Source organism: Photinus pyralis, unplaced genomic scaffold, assembly GCF_008802855.1.
Source record: "Photinus pyralis isolate 1611_PpyrPB1 unplaced genomic scaffold, Ppyr1.3 Ppyr1.4_LG9, whole genome shotgun sequence".
NCBI classification, from domain to species: domain Eukaryota; kingdom Metazoa; phylum Arthropoda; class Insecta; order Coleoptera; family Lampyridae; genus Photinus; species Photinus pyralis.
In genome coordinates, this window is record NW_022170878.1 from 3,652,795 (window position 1) to 3,671,942 (window position 19,148).

At 38.0% G+C, this 19,148-nt stretch overlaps 2 protein-coding genes across 2 annotated transcripts; one reads left to right on the top strand and one right to left on the bottom strand.

Moving 5' to 3' along the window:
- The first annotated feature begins 15,492 nt into the window (after window positions 1-15,492).
- LOC116180718 (GTP:AMP phosphotransferase AK3, mitochondrial-like) lies at window positions 15,493-16,149 on the top strand. Its single transcript, XM_031500839.1, has one exon. The coding sequence runs from the start codon at window positions 15,493-15,495 to the stop codon at window positions 16,147-16,149; it is 657 nt and encodes a 218-aa protein (XP_031356699.1).
- Window positions 16,150-16,167: 18 nt separating this feature from the next.
- LOC116180719 (GTP:AMP phosphotransferase AK3, mitochondrial-like) lies at window positions 16,168-16,668 on the bottom strand. Its single transcript, XM_031500840.1, has one exon. It carries the CDS (start codon window positions 16,666-16,668, stop codon window positions 16,168-16,170), a length of 501 nt encoding a protein of 166 aa, XP_031356700.1.
- Between the last annotated feature and the right edge of the window lie 2,480 nt (window positions 16,669-19,148).

Here is a 19,148-nt window from a genome sequence, read left to right on the forward strand (position 1 = left end):
TTTTTCGCCTTTTCGTATCGACGATATCTTATTCGCAAATGAAATTATAACGCTTCACCAGGCTCATTCATTAGCAACTAGTGGAATTGGTCGTCGGACGTATTTAACGAGGTAACGGCACTATTGTTCGCGTGGATCTTTCTATCTGTATCTACAGTTGCTACGGAGGATTAAGTTACAAATGAGCTTAAAGGATCATGCCGTTTTAACACTAGATGCCATTCTTCAATGATTTGTATGGTGACGCTATGCGATCGATTGTTCAAAATAATTGACCTTAACAACTCATACGGCGGACGCTATGCTTTATCATCTCGGCTTTCCCCAAATTAAGGATTAAGGTATTGTTTTAGTTTCCGTTGACAAAAAAACTTGTTGATTTTGATGTAATTCTATGCCCTGCAACAAATACATCATTTTCGATTTCTTTGAATTTCCAAGTACTGTCATTCGAAACATATGGAACTTATGTCTAAATTAATATAAAATAGACTCATAATTTACGCTGAATTCAACTGAATCATGTTTGAATGTTTGATTCAGTTGGGACACCAAATTCATTGCAGAAATGAAATTTAGCTTTATCCTCTGAACGATATCTATATTCAGAGATAGTTCCTCACGTAAATATGTAACAACAACTACGCAATTAACTAAAATAATTGTGACATTCATTTCCAATCAAGACATGAGGATGACCGATTGGAAATTTTTCATATTTACTTACGCACATGCAAGTATAAACTTGTGGGCTTAAATGCAGAATTTTTACTAAATTTGTATCCGTTAAGAACTCAATCCAAAAAGACCCAATTGACCTTTTCTAAACGATAGTTCACTGAACGGCATGCCTCAGTCCTTTGAGCAATAATCTTAAGATTGTTTACTTCGAAAGGTAGTTTGAGGCGCCCAAGGGGTTGTTTTCTACAGGTAATTCCGCCGTCGACGCCAAATTAAGGGTTTCCTTAGCCGAAAGATGAACCTAATCTGCATATTGATAATAAAATCGCCGTTTGAAGCGTTTTTGTTACCCCCCATTTGCATTTTTGTGCGTCACAATTAATGACGCGACTATCGTTAGGTTTTAGAGGCGATTCGGCGAAAATAGAATCGGGATGCGTTCGAGGAAATCTCAATTCTGGCCCCAATCTGCAGCGAGATAATAAAGTTCAGGAGCGCGCCATAAAGAAATTTATGCGCGAGAGCGACACTTGTTTTCAGTTTTCAGGGCTACCAACTTGTGATCGCTCGTCTTTACGAGTATATAAAATCCATCCACTTGTTCTAGAAGTGACGCATAAAAATAACCGCCGAGCGTAAATATGACGACTTTTCGGGACGGTCCATCGGCTAAGTGATTCGCCGAGGATGGCGGGCCGTAAATTATCTATACGCACATGCGGCGCGCAATTTATTTAATTGCTTTTCACTCGGCCGAGTGTCTTAAACATTATAGTATGCTAATACGTCGTGACAATTTCTCCTTTAGTGTACCGTGGGGGTGACATAACTAATACTAAGAGCGTTAAAAGTTGCCCGATGCCTCATTATTTTTTTGTTGCGCCTTCGAGAGAATGATAATGTTTGTTTTTTATTCGGGCCGAATGGCCGGGACGAAGACATTTGCATTTTTATGCGAGTTTTTCTTTTGCGGGCGCAACTACACTGTTATTTTAAATTAAGATAGATTTGCCAACTTTTTTTATTACTTATAGCTTTGTTTGCTTGCAAACAAGTAAAGTTCGCTTTCTTCGCTTCTGTTGGTATAATAAAACAAAAATGGCAATAAGAAGTAAGAATATATATCACCGAGCTGTATTTGTATACAGAACTATGAAGACATTAAAAATGTACGCCATATCTACTACTTTAAACAGTATTTATTAGCTAGCTCTTTGTGCTTCTCCTGTTTTTTTTTCCTTAACGGGGGTCGGTAGGAGTACATCCCGAGAATCGATTCGCAATTCCACGTTGTTCGCTACCTACCTACATTAATATGCAAAGTGAAATCAATTTGTAAACTGTAATAGTGCGCCGTATTACCTGGCTTATTATAGATATTTTGCCAACGTACGACACAAATTGGAAACACATCGCCTTTCCTTAGAAGTTAGTAAAGTCAGAGTAGATTACCAACCGAAGTCGTGCAGCATAAACTGTAAATCGCTTGGCTAATTTGATGTAAATTTATTACCGTCCTGCCCTTATCGATGCGTTAATCCGTACGAAAATTTTAAAAATTAAGCAAACGGAAATTAAAAACATTGCCTTCCCTTAAAAGTTAGTAAAGTCAGGGTAAATCCAATGATGTGAAAATCGCTTGGTTAATTTGATGTAGATTTACTGCGCTTATGTCCTGATCGTTGCGGTGATGGAGTACCTCTTTTTCTGGGCAACTGGCTGTTCAGTGTCCGAAATTAATACACCTGAACCACTTTCTTACTCATAGATGTGCTCCTCGACTCTTATCCGATTCCAGGCCTACCTACCCGCTATTTTTATGTTTTTGAAGTCCCGTGGGTTCAACTTTGTAATCCAGTTATCGCGCTGGGGATTTCGACACCGCCTTTTGCCTGCTATTTCTATTCGGTCTTTCTTGGCCTCTTTCTGGAATATTCCGTCGTTTTGAGTCAGGGGGCTTTTGCACTCACGTCCTTTCTGTGCCGTTTTAATGCCCCGTTAGACAAATAAAATATATGTATGCTGGGAAGTATTCCATACCCCTAGGCTATCCGGTTTTATGATTTTACCAAAAACGCATCTGCCGCTTAACACTCACCCTATATATCAATCACGAAGGTACTCAGGGGTCAACCTTCTACAAGAAAACGAAACAGCACCCGGAGGGTTTGGGGATAAGGAATACACCACAAAAAAGGGTATCCTTTTACTACAATCATTATGAATTCATTTGGATACATAGATCAATGAAATATACGTATTCTGGGGGTTAATCCCTCACCCCCACCCCCCCACCCCCGAACCCCCGGGTTTATACATCACGTTTGTTATAAAAAATTTGTATTAGGGCGGCATAATACTTCTGAACGTATATTCCTTTGCATTTCTGTGATCCTGATACAATCATTATAAAGAGGGCTAAATTGTTAACGAGGTGGAACCCGATTTCATTTGGGAGATCTTGGCACATCATTCTTAAGGGAAATATGTGTCAGAGAACCGTAATACTAATGAAAGTCTTACCTTCGTATTGCTGTGACACTGATACAGCACATTTCAGGTAAGTTTGTAACAATTATGAAGATACCTCTCGCATTTTTGGGACCCAGTATTTCTGTGAACCTTTGTGAATGTTTTTAGCAGAGCAACACAACCCTGAAGAAAGCCCCTCTACCTCTTATATTTGTTGGCCCCTTTAAGAGTCATTTGTATCAGGGGAATTTCAAAAGAAGTGCGTTCCTCTGGTAAGTATGTGCCAGGAGAGCTTAATACTTAACAAGGAACCATCTACGATCCTTATGCGACAACTACAACCAATTTGTATCAGGAGAGCAAAATACTGATCCTGATATAATTTGTGTCAGGAAAGCATAGAAGTTGCCCCCTTGCGCTTCAGCTGTGGTCCTTATTTTTTAAGTCAAATTTTTACTATTAGGCTCCAGTAGAGTTCGAGAAGGGGATTTTTCTTACGATCCTATGATCCTGTTACCATAACTGCTAGGACAAGAGACCTTTTGTGCTCTTATATTTGTTGACCCAGATACAAGCTTTAAGAATCATTTGTATCAGGGGAATTTCAAAAGAAGTGCGTTCCTCAGGTAAGTATGTATCAGGAGAGCTTAATACTTAACAAGGAATCCTATACGATGCTTATGCGACAATTACAGTCAATTTGTATCAGGAGAGCAAAATGCTGATCCTGATATAGTTTCTTTGAAAGAATAGAAGTTGCCCCTTGCGCTTCAGCTGTGGTCTTTATTTTTTTAAGTCAAATTTTTACTGTTAGGCTCCAGTAGAGTTCGAAAAGGGGACTTCTCTTACGAACCTATGATCCTGTTACCGCAACTGCTAAGACAAGAGATCTTTTGTGTTTCTGCCGTTCTGATACTAATTTTTTTTGCGTTTCTAAACTTGCGGTATAATTTCAAGAAAGATTTGCCTCAGGAGAGCAGTGTTTCAGAAGGAATTAGGTTTTTGCGGTTTTGTGATCCTCGTGCAAATTTGTATCAGGAGAGCATAATACTGATCCTGATATAATTTGTGTCAGGAAAGCATAGAAGTTGCACCCTTGCGCTTCAGCTGTTGTCCTTATTTTTTTAAGTCAAATTTTTACTATTAGGCTCCGGTAGAGTTCGAGAAGGAGACTGCTCTTACGATCCTATGATCCTGTTACCGTAACTGCTAGGACAAGAGACTTTTTGTGCTCTTATATTTGTTGGCCTAGATACAACCTTTAAGAGTCATTTGTATCAGGGGAATTTCAAAAGAAGTACGTTCCTCTGGTAAGTATGTGCCAGAAGAACTTAATACTTAACAACAAACCACTCACGATCCTTATGCGACAACTGCAACCAATTTGTATCAGGAGAGCAAAATACTGATCCTGATATAATTTGTGTCAGGAAAGCATAGAAGTTGCCCCCTTGCGCTTCAGCTGTGATCCTTATTTTTTTAAGTCTGATTTTTACTATTGGGCTCCAGTACTGTTCGAGAAGGGGACTTCTCTTACGATCCTGTTACCGTAACTGCTAGGACAACAGACCTTTTGTGCTGTTATATTTGTTGGCCCAGATACAACCTTTAAAAATTATTTGTATCAGGAGAATTTCAAAAGAAGTGCGTTCCTCTGGTAAGTATGTGTCAGGAGAGCTTAATACTTAACAAGGAGCCATCTACGATCCTTATGCGACAACTACAACCAATTTGTATCAGGAGAGCAAAATACTGATCCTGATATAATTTGTGTCAGGAAAGCATAGAAGTTGCCCCCTTGCGCTTCAGCTGTGATCCTTATTTTTTTAAGTCTGATTTTTACTATTGGGCTCCAGTACTGTTCGAGAAGGGGACTTCTCTTACGATCCTGTTACCGTAACTGCTAGGACAACAGACCTTTTGTGCTGTTATATTTGTTGGCCCAGATACAACCTTTAAAAATTATTTGTATCAGGAGAATTTCAAAAGAAGTGCGTTCCTCTGGTAAGTATGTGTCAGGAGAGCTTAATACTTAACAAGGAGCCATCTACGATCCTTATGCGACAACTACAACCAATTTGTATCAGGAGAGCAAAATACTGATCCTGATATAATTTGTGTCAGGAAAGCATAGAAGTTGCCCCCTTGCGCTTCAGCTGTGGTCCTTATTTTTTAAGTCAAATTTTTACTATTAGGCTCCAGTAGAGTTCGAGAAGGGGACTTCTCTTACGAACCTATGATCCTGTTACCACAAATGCTAAGACAAGAGACCTCTTGTGTTTCTGCCGTTCTGGTACTAATTTTTTGCGTTTCTAGACTTGCGGCATAACTTTAATAAAGATTTGCCTCAGGAGAGCAGTGTTTCAGAAGGAATTAGATTTTTGCGGTTTTGTGATCCTCGTGCAAATCTGTATCAGGAGATCAAAATACTGATCCTGATATAATTTCTTTGATAGAATAGAAGTTACCCCTTGCGCTTCAGCTGTGGTCCTTATTTTTTTAACTCAAATTTTTTACGATTAAGCTCCAGTAGAGTTCAAGAAGAGGACTCCTCTTACGATCCTACGATCCTGTTACCGCAGCTACTAGGGAAAGAAGACCTTTTGTGTTTCTGCCGTTCTGAAACTAATTTTTTGTGCGTTTCTAAACTTGCGGTATAATTTTAAGAAAGATTTGCCTCAGGAGAGCATAGTGTTTCAGAACCTTTTTGCGGTTTTGTGATCCTCGTGCAAATTTGTATTAGGAGAGCTTACCACTTAACAAGGGATCCCTCTTACGTCTCTACGATCCATATGCGACAACTACAGCCAGTTTGTATCAGGAGAGCAGAATACTGATCCTGATATAATTTGTATCAGGAAAGAAGAAGTTGCCCCCTTGCGCTTCAGCTGTGATCCTTATTTTTTAAGTCTAATTTTTACTATTGGGCTCCAGTAGAGTTCGAGAACGGGACTTCTCTTACGATCCTATGATCCTGTTACCGCAACTGCTAAGACAAGAGACCTTGTGTGTTTCTGCCGTTCTGATAGTAATTTTTTTGCGTTTCTAGACTTGCGGTATAATTTTAAGAAAGATTTGCCTCAGGAGCGTATTGTGTTTCAGAACCTTTTTGCGGTTTTGTGATCCTCCTTTAACTCAAATTTTTTACGATTAAGCTCCAGTAGAGTTCAAGAAGAGGACTTCTCTTACGATCCTATGATCCTGTTACCGCAACTGCTAAGACAAGAGACCTTGTGTGTTTCTGCCGTTCTGATAGTAATTTTTTTGCGTTTCTAGACTTGCGGTATAATTTTAAGAAAGATTTGCCTCAGGAGAGCATAGTGTTTCAGAACCTTTTTGCGGTTTTGTGATCCTCGTGCAAATTTGTATCAAGAGAGATTAATAGAAGAAATCCCCTCTTACGCCTCTACGATCCATATGCGACAACTACAGCCAGTTTGTATCAGGAGAGCAGAATACTGATCCTGATATAATTTGTATCAGAAAGGAAGAAGTTGCCCCCTTGCGCTTCAGCTGTGGTCCTTATTTTTTTAACTCAGATTTCTTACTGTTAAGCTCCAGTAGAGTTCGAGAAGGGGACTTCTCTTACGATCCTATGATCCTGTTACCGCAACTGCTAAGACAAGAGACCTTTTGTGTTTCTGCCGTTTTGATACTAATTTTTTTGCGCTTCCAAACTTGCGGTATAATTTTAAGAAAGATTTGCCTCAGAAGAGCATAGTGTTTCAGAACCTTTTTGCGGTTTTGTGATCCTCGTGCAAATTTGTTTTTGGAGAGTTTAATATTTACAAAGGTACCAGCGTTTTATGCTTCTGACACGACAATTTTTAAGGAAAATTTGTATCAGGGGCATAAAAAACTGTCACCCTCGGGCCCTTCTAGTATAAAGAAGTTTTCTCACAAGATGCAACCGTTGTTTCGACAAATTTGTATCAGGGAAGCATACTTACATGAATTTTTCACATTAATGTGATGCTGATACAACCCTTACTCAAATAAATTTGTAAAATAGCGTAATACTTACGAATTGTATTTCTGTTATGCTAATACTGCACTTTCTATGAGGGAAATATGTGCTTTTTTTTAACATTGGTACAATTCGGTGATCCTGACACGACAATTTCTAAGAAAAAATCAGGAAAGCATTATACTTATACAGATGTCAGTCACCCTTGTGTTTCTGCGATCCTGGTACAGCACTTTTTCGCGAATAGCATCATTATAAAAATCTCCTTCCATTTCTTAACCCTGATACATGATTCTGTAATCCTGATATACAATCCTGACAATTTTTCATGTAAAGTATTCTGATGTTACTAACCTTTATGGGAATGTGATGTGCAAAAGTCATCAGTTATCGTGATGGTACTAACGTGTACGACATGAGAGGCCACATTATAAGTAAAGAGCCACATTACGTTCTGGAGAGCAATATCTGACGAGTCTGGACACAGAATGCGATCTCAAATTTAAGTTTGTATCCTAATGACTAGTTATTTAGGTTCATTACAAGCTTTTTGTGTGTCCCATAGATACGTTTTAATAGTTTACACCAGCCGCCAAAACTTTACAATTGAAGGTACAAAAGCAGAAGGTGCTAACTAAAAAACAACATCCCCTTTGTGAGGCGAGAAGCCACTGCAGATAATCTACCACATATTAATTTATATACAACTTCAAAGGACAGCGTAGTGGAACAACACCATTAGTATTAAATGAGAAATTATGAGGACCCCAGGTTGGCAATTTAACGCCATTCTTGTTCGTAGTAATGCCCGTTAAGTTTGCAAGTGATTTTAATAATTAAATTAGAAGTTCTTTTGGGCGGAAATGGATGTACGAGGTGTTTATGTGACAGTTTCCGAATTGCTCGGAAAGCTTCTACGTGTACACGCTGCACGTGAAGTGTCCCAATAGGTAAAGGAAATGCAATCCGCCGGTAATCGAGAGAAAAAGTAGTGGGATCAGGAAACCTCGGATATCCCATTCAACGCAGACATCAATTTCAATAAAAACGTCGATAGTATAAGCCCGACGAGGTACCAAACCCCCCGGTATAACACGGCAAATCGCTTTAGAGTATGTAGCGACCGACACCCCCTAGCTCTACGTTTCAACTTTTCGTGGGCATTAGGCGTCCTTTCGGCTAGACTTTTTAAATAAAATCTAATTTGACCGCGCTCCCGCCGTAAAGCTTGGGGGGAGAGCGCGAGGTTTTATATAAATTGATGGCCGATGCATACTCCTAAAAGGTGACGGTAAAATTGCGTTTTTGGTTATGGATCAGCTTTAAAAAGGATTACGAAACAACCTTTTTGTGTATAGGCAATAAAATATTTTTATGGCACTTTCCCTTATGGTATACTCTTTCGAATTCGCAATTGATTTCTTGCTATACGCTGTTTTGTGTCTTCGTTTTTTCTCTCTTTAAATGGAAATATCTGGCACCCACTCTAATAGAGCCGATTTCGAACAAGTGCTCATTTTTATGCATTACAAACTATTTCTAACACGCGCACCTGAATTATTTTGCACGGTGTCGATTTCACAAAGAGCATTCTCAGATTTTACTGATATTACATAACATTTAAACTAATTGAAGCAACTTTTAAATTTTTACAGGGGGTAATTTCCTTCTCTGTATGATCTTTACAACCCTTACAGTTCTTTCATAGTTACTATCTCTGAGACCTTTACGATTTTTAAGATCTTTACGATCTTTAAGATCTTTACGATCTTTAAGATCTTTACGATCTTTAAGATCTTTACGATTTTTACGATCCTTATGATCTTAAGATCTTTAAGATATTTACGATCTTTAAGATATTTACGACCTTTACTATCTTTAAGATCTTTACTACGATCTTTACGATCTTTACGATCTTTACGATCTTTACGATCTTTACGATCTTTACGATCTTTACTATCTTTACGATCTTTACGATCTTTACGATCTTTACGATCTTTACGATCTTTACGATCTTTACGATCTTTACGATCTTTACGATCTTTACGATCTTTACGATCTTTACTATCTTTACGATCTTTACGATATTTACGATCTTTACGATCTTTACGATCTTTAAGATCTTTACGATTTTTACGATCCTTATGATCTTAAGATCTTTAAGATATTTACGATCTTTAAGATATTTACGACCTTTACTATCTTTAAGATCTTTACTACGATCTTTACGATCTTTACGATCTTTACGATCTTTACGATCTTTACGATCTTTACGATCTTTACGATCTTTACGATCTTTACGATCTTTACGATCTTTACGATCTTTACGATCTTTACGATCTTTACGATCTTTACGATCTTTACGATCTTTACGATCTTTACGATCTTTACGATCTTTACGATCTTTACGATCTTTCTTTACGATCTTTACGATCTTTCTTTACGATCTTTACGATCTTTACGATCTTTACGATCTTTACGAGTTTTACGATCTTTACGATCTTTACGATACGTTTAAAAGCGTTAGATGGGCACCGAACGTCTTATGGGGTTCGAGTGTTTCAATAGTTCTCTTGGTCCAATAAAGCTGCCGATAAACTCGAAAATCCATTAAAATTTAAATGTGCAACTGAATACACAATGCGCTTCTTTATGACGCTTCGTACTGTGGGGGACACTTTCTATCTAGACCCTATCAACCTGTACGGGGAAGTCATGGAAGAAGTTCTATTATACTTTGATGGTACTAAGGGTTAATATGATCATGCTCTCTTATAGATTGTTTTTCGGTTACTATACGGACCAATTTGGTTACACAATATGCTACTGAACATTGAGTAAGTGCCGATCCTTCACAGTGTAATTAGAATACTTCGATTGTGACATTGGTCTTGATATAAACCGCGTTAAGCGCGTATCTGGGACGAAATGGTACAAAAACAAGGAACATTAACTTTCTCCCGATCTCATTATTAGATCAAGGAAAAAATTTGCAAAGTTTCCACATAAACGAAATAAATTGCGAGCACTTAATAATTTACAAACAATAAAATGTGGCCTCAAAAGTGTATCCCTGTTACGATTATGTAAATTTCTAATATAACGCTCGCATAAATATAACGTATATGCACGATACAAGCGCAAAAACTATATCAAATAACATCTAACGAAGTAGAAAGCAACAATTTAACTTGAAAGAGTGGCATTATTACAAAACATTTCTAGTTTAGATGAAAATATGCAAATGAGGGATCGTATAATGAAGAGACAAGCGTGCCTCGTTTGGACACCCTGACATTTTACTCCAAATACGTAACTTTTAAATAATTTACTAGTAATTCAGCACTTCCAAAACATACTAAAGCAGATTAATTCGTTTTATGCCATTTTGAAAGCGGGGAACCTTTACACCTTTTTAATGCGCGTGTCGCAACTAGGACGTAATTAAATTTATTGCTTTTGAATGGGGACAAAAATTGGAATGCAATCATGTTCGCCGACGCTTTGTCGGTTGTTGAAATGTAATCCGACACCGGTAGTATGGCTTTGGCGCAATGGGAAAAACAGTCCGCGTGTTCCGTGCGCATTTAAATTGTGCAACGCGGTTTCGAGTGAGATGTGAGGATTATTGCCCGATGCACTGTGAGCTCAACTGTCTCCCATTTCCATAATTTAGGCATAATTTCGCTATATTGCTTCTCCCATCTGCATTTAATAACTGGCTTTCATTTTTGCAGGATGCGTTTTTAGAAAGAACGTCGTTCGGAATGATTAATCACGAACGAAGAATATTTGCATTTTTTTATTCTGCCAAGTGTTGGAAAACGAAAGAAATGACATGACGATAATCAGAGAGTAGTCATTGAGAAAAATGCTTCACGTGTTTGAAAATTGTTCACTCCTCCAGGAAATGCAAGAAGAAAGTCCGATGTGAGTCAAGCAACCTCAATTATTATCCAATTATGTGGTCACCGATTAATAAGCAAAAGTCATCGAAGGAAGAGGATATCATTCTGCGCAGGGTGTGTACAAGATGCTAATTTGTTATTCGCATCAATGAGAGTATGAATAGAGATACGTTTAAAAAATGGGTAATTGAGCGTTCGGTAATGAATTTGAAGAGACTCCTGACAATCCATGAAAGTGCTGAGTTGGAACGAGGGAAGGCATTGGCAGCGAGGCACTTCAGACTGGAGACTATCGCGAGCGGCCTATATTGACACTATCCCAGTTCTTATGGACGGATGGGAAGGGGGGGGGGGCTGTGTCGGGTTGTAACTTTCTAGGCTTCCAAGTTGAAGGTAAATTGAAACCTCGTCGTACATGAATAAAAGAATTTTGGACTTGGACAAGCTCAAAGGATTCGAAAGATTCTGAAGATTCTGAAGATTCTGAAGATTCTGAAGATTCTGAAGAGTCTGAGAAGAGTCTGAGAAGAGTCTGAGAAGAGTCTGAGAAGAGTCTGAGAAGAGTCTGAGAAGAGTCTGAGAAGAGTCTGAGAAGAGTCTGAGAAGAGTATGAGAAGAGTCTGAGAAGAGTCTGAGAAGAGTCTGAGAAGAGTCTGAGAAGAGTCTGAGAAGAGTCTGAGAAGAGTCTGAGAAGAGTCTGAGAAGAGTCTGAGAATAGTCTGAGAAGAGTCTGAGAAGAGTATGAGAAGAGTCTGAGAAGAGTCTGAGAAGAGTCTGAGAAGAGTCTGAGAAGAGTCTGAGAAGAGTCTGAGAATAGTCTGAGAAGAGTCTGAGAAGAGTCTGAGAAGAGTCTGAGAATAGTCTGAGAAGAGTCTGAGAAGAGTCTGAGAAGAGTCTGAGAATAGTCTGAGAAGAGTCTGAGAAGAGTCTGAGAAGAGTCTGAGAATAGTCTGAGAAGAGTCTGAGAAGAGTCTGAGAAGAGTCTGAGAATAGTCTGAGAAGAGTCTGAGAAGAGTCTGAGAAGAGTCTGAGAATAGTCTGAGAAGAGTCTGAGAAGAGTCTGAGAAGAGTCTGAGAATAGTCTGAGAAGAGTCTGAGAAGAGTCTGAGAAGAGTCTGAGAATAGTCTGAGAAGAGTCTGAGAAGAGTCTGAGAAGAGTCTGAGAATAGTCTGAGAAGAGTCTGAGAAGAGTCTGAGAAGAGTCTGAGAAGAGCCTGAAAAGAGTCTGAGAAGAGTTTAAGAAGAGTCTGAGAAGGGTCTGAGAAGAGTCTGAGAAGAGTGAAGATTCTGAGAAAAGTCTGAAAATTTTGAAGATTCTGAAGATTCTAAATTGAAACCTCGTCATCCATGAATGAAAGATTTTTGGACTTGGGCAGGTTCAAAGGATTCGAAAGATTCTGAAGATTCTAAAGATTCTGAAGATTCTAAAGTTTCTGGAGATTCTTAAAATTCTGCGCGGGTGATCAATCAATGTCTCTAGAGCTACTCTCGTGTGATTATTAGAGAGCAACCTCCTGTTTATATTGCAAGTTTAAAACTTTTTCATGTTTTAGTTTCTGAAGATTTTGATGTTTCTGAAGATTCCGAAAATTCTGAGAAGAGTCTGAAGATTCTGAGCAGAAACCGAAGTTTCTGAAGATTCTGAGAAGAGTCTGAAGATTCTGAGAAGAGTCTGAAGATTCTGAGAAAAGTCTGAAAATTCTGAAGATTCTAAGTCAGAATAGTATGAGAAGAGTCTGTAGATTCTAAAGATTCTGATGATTCTGAAAATTTTGAAAATTCTGAAGATTCTGAAGATTCTGTAGATTCTGAAGATTCTGAAGATTCTGACGATTCTGAAGATTCTGAAAATTCTGAAGATCTGAAGACTCTGAAGATTCTGAAGATTCTGAAGATTCTGATGATTCTGAAGATTCTGAAGATTCTGATGATTCTGAAAATTCTGAAAATTCTGAAGATTCTGAAGATTCTGAAGATTCTGAAGATTCTGAAGATTCTGAAGATTCTGAAGATTCTGAAGATTCTGAAGATTCTGAAGATTCTGAAGATTTTGAAGATTCTGAAGATTCTGAAGATTCTGAACTTTCTGAAGATTCTGACAATTCTGAGAAGAGTGAAGATTCTGGTGAAGAGTCTGAGAAGAATCTGAGAAGAGTCTTAGAAGATTCTGAGAAGATTCTGAGAAGATTCTGAGAAGATTCTGAGAAGATTCTGAGAAGAGTCTGAAGATTCTGAGCAGAAACTGAAGTTTCTGAAGATTCTGAGAAGAGTCTGAAGATTCTGAGAAGAGTCTGAAGATTCTGAGAAGAGTCTGCAGATTCTGAGAAAAATCTGAAAATTCTGAAGATTCTAAGTCAGAATAGTATGAGAAGAGTCTGTAGATTCTAAAGATTCTGATGATTCTGAAAATTCTGAAAATTCTGAAGATTCTGAAGATTCTGAAGATTCTGAAGATTCTGAAGATTCTGAAGATTCTGAAGATTCTGAAGATTCTGAAGATTCTGAAGATTCTGAAGATTCTGAAGATTCTGAAGATTCTGAAGATTTGAAGATTCTGAAGATTCTGAAGATTCTGAAGATTCTGAAGATTCTGAAGATTCTGAATATTCTGAAGATTCTGAAGATTCTGAAGATTCTGATTCTGAAGATTCTGAAGATTCTGAAGATTCTGAAGATTCTGAAGATTCTGAAGATTCTGAAGATTCTGAAGATTCTGAAGATTCTGAAAATTCTGGAAGAGTGAACATGCTGGAGAAGAGCCTGAGAAGAATCTGGGAAGAGTCTGAGAATATTCTGAGAAGAGTCTGAAGATTCTGACAAGTGTGAAGATTTTGAGAAGAGTCGGAATATTCCGAGAGGAGTCTGAAGATTCTGAGATCTGAAGATTCTGAGAAATGTCTGAAAATTCTGAAGATTCTGAGAATTCTGAGAATAGTATGAGAAGAGTCTGAGAAGAGTCTGGAGATTGTGAGAAGAGTCTGTAGATTCTAAAAATTCAGAAGAATCTGTAGATTCTGAAGAATCTGTAGATTCTGAAGAATTTGTAGATTCTGAAGAATCTGTAGATTCTGAAGATTCAGAAGATTCTGAAGATTCTAATGATTCTGAGGATTCTGAAGATTCTGAAGATTCTGAAGATTCTGAAGATTCTGAAAATTCTGAAGATTCTGAAGATTCTGAAGATTTTGAAGTTTCTGAAAATTTTGAAGATTCTGAAGATTCTGAAAATCCCGAAGATTCTGAATATAGATAAGCATTCTGAAGATTCTGCCAGAATTCACAGATTCTGCGCGGGTGATCAATCGACCGTCTCCAGAATCAATGTCCCTAGCTACTCATGTGTGACTATTACAGAGCAACCTATTGTTTGTATTGCAAGTTTAAAACTTTTTAATGTTTTAGTTATATTTCACGCTCTCCTCCCCCATTTCTTGTTTTATTTATGTTGGTTTACTCGACGTAGGTCCTATCACTAGACAGGCTTGTTTTTGCGGGAGTTTAGATTTTTGGGTTTTGAGTTGCGCGGTCATTTCTCGACTGCATCCCGCGTTATTACAAGATATAAATGCTAAGTGCAAATTATTTTTAATGGAATTCAATTAATCAGTGATAAATGGAAAGATATTACCCCCTTGTATACCCGCCGCTGTGATGGGGTTAATAATTGAAAAGTAATGGTGGAAAGATGAAAACTGTAGAACATAAGAAATCGTATACAAAGCTTAGACAAATTTTATTTAATAGGAAGATACTGTTTTAAATCTTATGTCTCAAATAGAGCAAATTCGCAAAACTGAATGCAAATTATTCACAACTTCGGCTATTTGTTTTGACGTTTCCAATTTAAGTGCGTAGTAGACAACTGAATGCATGCTGACATGCGGGGTTACCACTTAGACACTTAATTTCATCAATTATCCAACGACTTCCAGTTGATTAATGATTATTTTTCGATTGATCTCGGTACAACCTATTATTAAAACACCTACGCACAATTCTTATTTAAATCGTCACATCTGCATTAGCGTGTGTTTACAAATTAATTAACTATTATCTATAAGCACAACTCTTATCCACGGCCGGAGAAAAACATGAGATAAACTTTTACAAATATAACGCAAATAATTTCCAGATGTTCCCTTTTTTTTTTATTAAATTGAAGATGCCAAGGAAGTCAGAATGCTGAACCATGATCGCTTATGAAGCTGAACCGTCTACGTACACCGAAGCCATTGAAAGTTCTCAAGCAAAAAATGGGAAAGTGGCAAAATTCGCCAAGAAGGTTGCTAAATCGACCATTTTGTTTTACAAAAACGAAGGGTAATCAATATGACAGTTTGATTGGTCTCTCCTTTTACGTCTACGTTTCTTGCCTACACGATTTCTTATCACGTGACACGGCGAATTGTAGGCACAATTTGAAAATGTCAGCTAACTGTCATGGAGTAGATACCTACCATCAAAATGTCTCGGCGATTAATTCCATTTGCTCGTCCGGTTACAACAGCATCTTCAAACTCCAGTGGAAGTATAATCAAATCGGTCCTGTTAGGCATCCCAGGGCAGCATAAAACGAAATTGGCCGATCAAATCGTCACCAATTTTAATTTCGTTCACCTGTGCATCCCGCAAATTATATCCGGACGGGCTCGCGATGGCTCAACCGTAAGTAAGGTCTTAAGGATTTCGCGTAATCTCAAATTACAAGTACCCGACGACTACACGGTGAAGTTTGTCACGAATGAGGTCACGTTGCAAGATGACAAGTCATTTGTCATCACCGGGTTCCCCTCTACTTTAAACCAAGCCAACCTCTTTTGGAAAGTGTACAAGCTTAACATGGTCATTTATCCGGACTACTCCTCCGAAGACTACGTACGAATTCTGCTGGAAGGCTCCAAACGGGTTGCCGACGGTGACGAGCGGATGAAGCTGCGAAACGTTAGGAACGTCATCAAGAGGTATACTAGGAGAATTGGACCAATTCTGAAGTACTACGAGCGTGAGAAGGTCCTGTGCAGCTGCTCGGCGAGTACGGAGTCGGAAATGTGGGAGAAAGTGAGGAATGAAATTAGCAAACGTGTTGGACTAAATGTGAAAGGAGAAATAAAGCTTGCCTGATACAAACTCGTTTATTCGTTATGTTTTAGATAAAGCCACAAGTCGCACCTCCACCCCCTTTTTCACCTTCTTCCACATCTCCTCTTCGGTGTTACTGTAAAAATGTTGCAGAATCTTCTGCTTTTTATAAAACTCTATTAGAGACGAGAGCCTCTTCTGATCCTTGGCTATGTTCTCCATTGCCAGCGCCACTCGCTTCTCCTTCTCTTCCTCGGTACCGCTTTCATCTACTCCCCCCACTTTGAAACGGACAAGGTATTCCTTCGGGTAATCCAGGTTAATCACAAAATTAAACTCGAGATCCTTCCACAAGAGTATCGCCTGACGGTACGTCTTCGGAAAGCCGGTGACGATGAACGATTTGTCGCCGATGCCCTTGAGCTCTCGCAGAACGAAGTGCGCGATCGGCACGTCGGAGACCTTCTCGTCGGCGGTAAGGGCGGCCTTTATGGCTTTCCCGAAGTCCGTGTTGTTCTTGACGTGCTCGGCGATCAGTTCGGGAACCGGCACGTTGACCATGTTAAACGTGGACGCGATGTTTTTCACTATGGCGTCTCTTTGGCGACCGGATATACCTAACAGAAGTGTACGGAGTACTTTCCCGGCCGGTATTTGATGGGTTGACGTTTTGAAGTGTTATTGGGTCAATTGAGATCATAAATGATTATCTACTTGACGTCTGTCAACGATCTTTCAGGGTCTACTACGTACAATGCCATGGTGACGATCCCAATTTCACTAAGGGATAGCGAAACCATGACAATTCACTTCTCATAGTGATAGAAAAATACCACTTCGTCCATTATGTTCTCCTAATTTTACACAAGTTTGTCGACAAATAACAGGTGTATTAGGAGCTGAAGACCTCCTCGTGAACTACGATTTCCTAATACCAAATTGGCAAATATTTAAATCGAAATAAAGCTTTGAAATACTTCTGATAGTGATAGACAAGGACCTCTTCGTCCATTATCTTCTCCTAGTAGCAAGAAAAATTTTACATAAGTTTGTCGACTAATAACAAATGTATTAGGAACAGAAAGACCTCCTCGTGGATTATATTTTCCTGATACAAAATTTGGCAAGCATTTAAATCCAAATAAAGCTTTGAAATGCCTCTCATAGTAATAGAAAAGGACCTCTTCGGCCATTATGTTCTCCTAGTAGCAAGAAAAATTTTACACAAGTTTGTCAACAAGTAACAGGTGTATTAGGAACAGAAAGACATCCTCGTGCATTATATTTTCCTGACACAGAATTGGTAAATATTTAAATAGAAATAAAGCTTTGAAATAATTCTCATAGTGATTGAAAATCACCTTTTCGTTCATTATGTTTTCCTGGTAACCAAAAAATTTTTACACACGTTTGTCGACAAATAACAGGTGTATTAGGAACAGAAAGACCTCCTCGTGCATTACATTTTCCTGATGCAGGATTGGCAAAAATTTAAATCGAAATAAAGCTTTCGAATAATACTCATAGTGACAGAAAGTGACCTTTTCGTTCGTTATGTTCTTCTAGTAACCAGAAAAATTTTACACCACTTTGTAGACAAATAAAAGGTGTATTAGCAACCGAAAGACCTCCTCATGCGTCATATTTTCCTGATGCAGGATTGGCAAAAATTTAAATCGAAATAAAGCTTTCAAATAGTAGTCATAGTGACAGAAAATGACCTCTTCATTCATTATATGTTCTCCTAGTAACCAAAAAAATTTTACACAAGTTTGTCGACAAATAACAGGTCTATTAGCAACAGAAAGACCTCCTCGTGCGTTATATTTTCCTGATGCAGGATTGGGAAAAATTTGAATTGAAATCAAGCTTTCAAATGATATAATAGTGACAGAAAATGACCTCTTCATTCATTATATGCTCTCCTAGTAACCAGAAAATTTTTATACAAGTTTGTCGACAAATAACAGGTCTATTAGCAACAGAAAGACCTCCTCGTGCGTTATATTTTCTTGATACAGAATTGGCAAATATTTTAATCGAAATAAAGCTTTCAAATAATACTCATGGTGACAGAAAATGACCTCTTCGTTCGTTATGGTCTCCTAGTAACCAGAAAATTTTTACATAAGTTTGTCAACAAATAACAGGTGTATTAGGAACAGAAAGACCTTCTCGTGCATTGTATTTTCCTGATACAAAATTTGCCACTTATTTGAATCGAAATAAATCTTGGAAATACTTCTCATAGTGATAGAAAATGACCTCTTCGTTCATTATGTTCTCTTAGTAACTAGAAAAAAATGTACATACGTTTTTATCAACAAATAACAGGTGTATTAGGAACAGAAAGACCTCCTCGTGCATTATATTTTCCTGATACAGAATTGGCAAGTATTTAAACCGAAATAAAGCTTTGAAATGCTTCTCACAGTGGGAGAAAATGACCTCTTCGGCCATTATGTTCTCATAGTAGCAAGAAAAAATTTTACATAAGTTTGTCGGCAGGTGTATTAGGAACAGAAAGACTTCGCGCATTATATTTTCCTGATACAGAATTGGCAAATATTTAAATAGAAATATAGCTTTGAAATACTTCTCATAGTGATTGAAAATGACCTCTTCGTTCATTTTGTTCTCCTAGTAACCAGAAAAATTTTACATAAGTTTGTCAAGAAATAACAGGTGTTTTAGCAATAGAAAGACCTCCTCGTGCATTATATTTTCCTGATACAAAATTTGGCATTTATTTGAATCGAAATCAAGCTTTGAAATACTTCTCATAGTAATAGAAAGCACTTCTTCGTCCATTATGTTCTCCTAGTAGCAGGAAAAATTTTACATAAGTTTGTCGATAAATAACAGGTGTATTAGGAACACAAAGACCTCCTTGTGCATTATATTTTCCTGATACAGAATTGGCAAATATTTGAATAGAAATAAGGCTTTGAAATACTTCTCATAGTGATAGAAAAGGAACTATTCGTCCATTATGTCTCCTAGTAGCAAGAAAAACTTTACATAAGTTTGTCGACAAAATA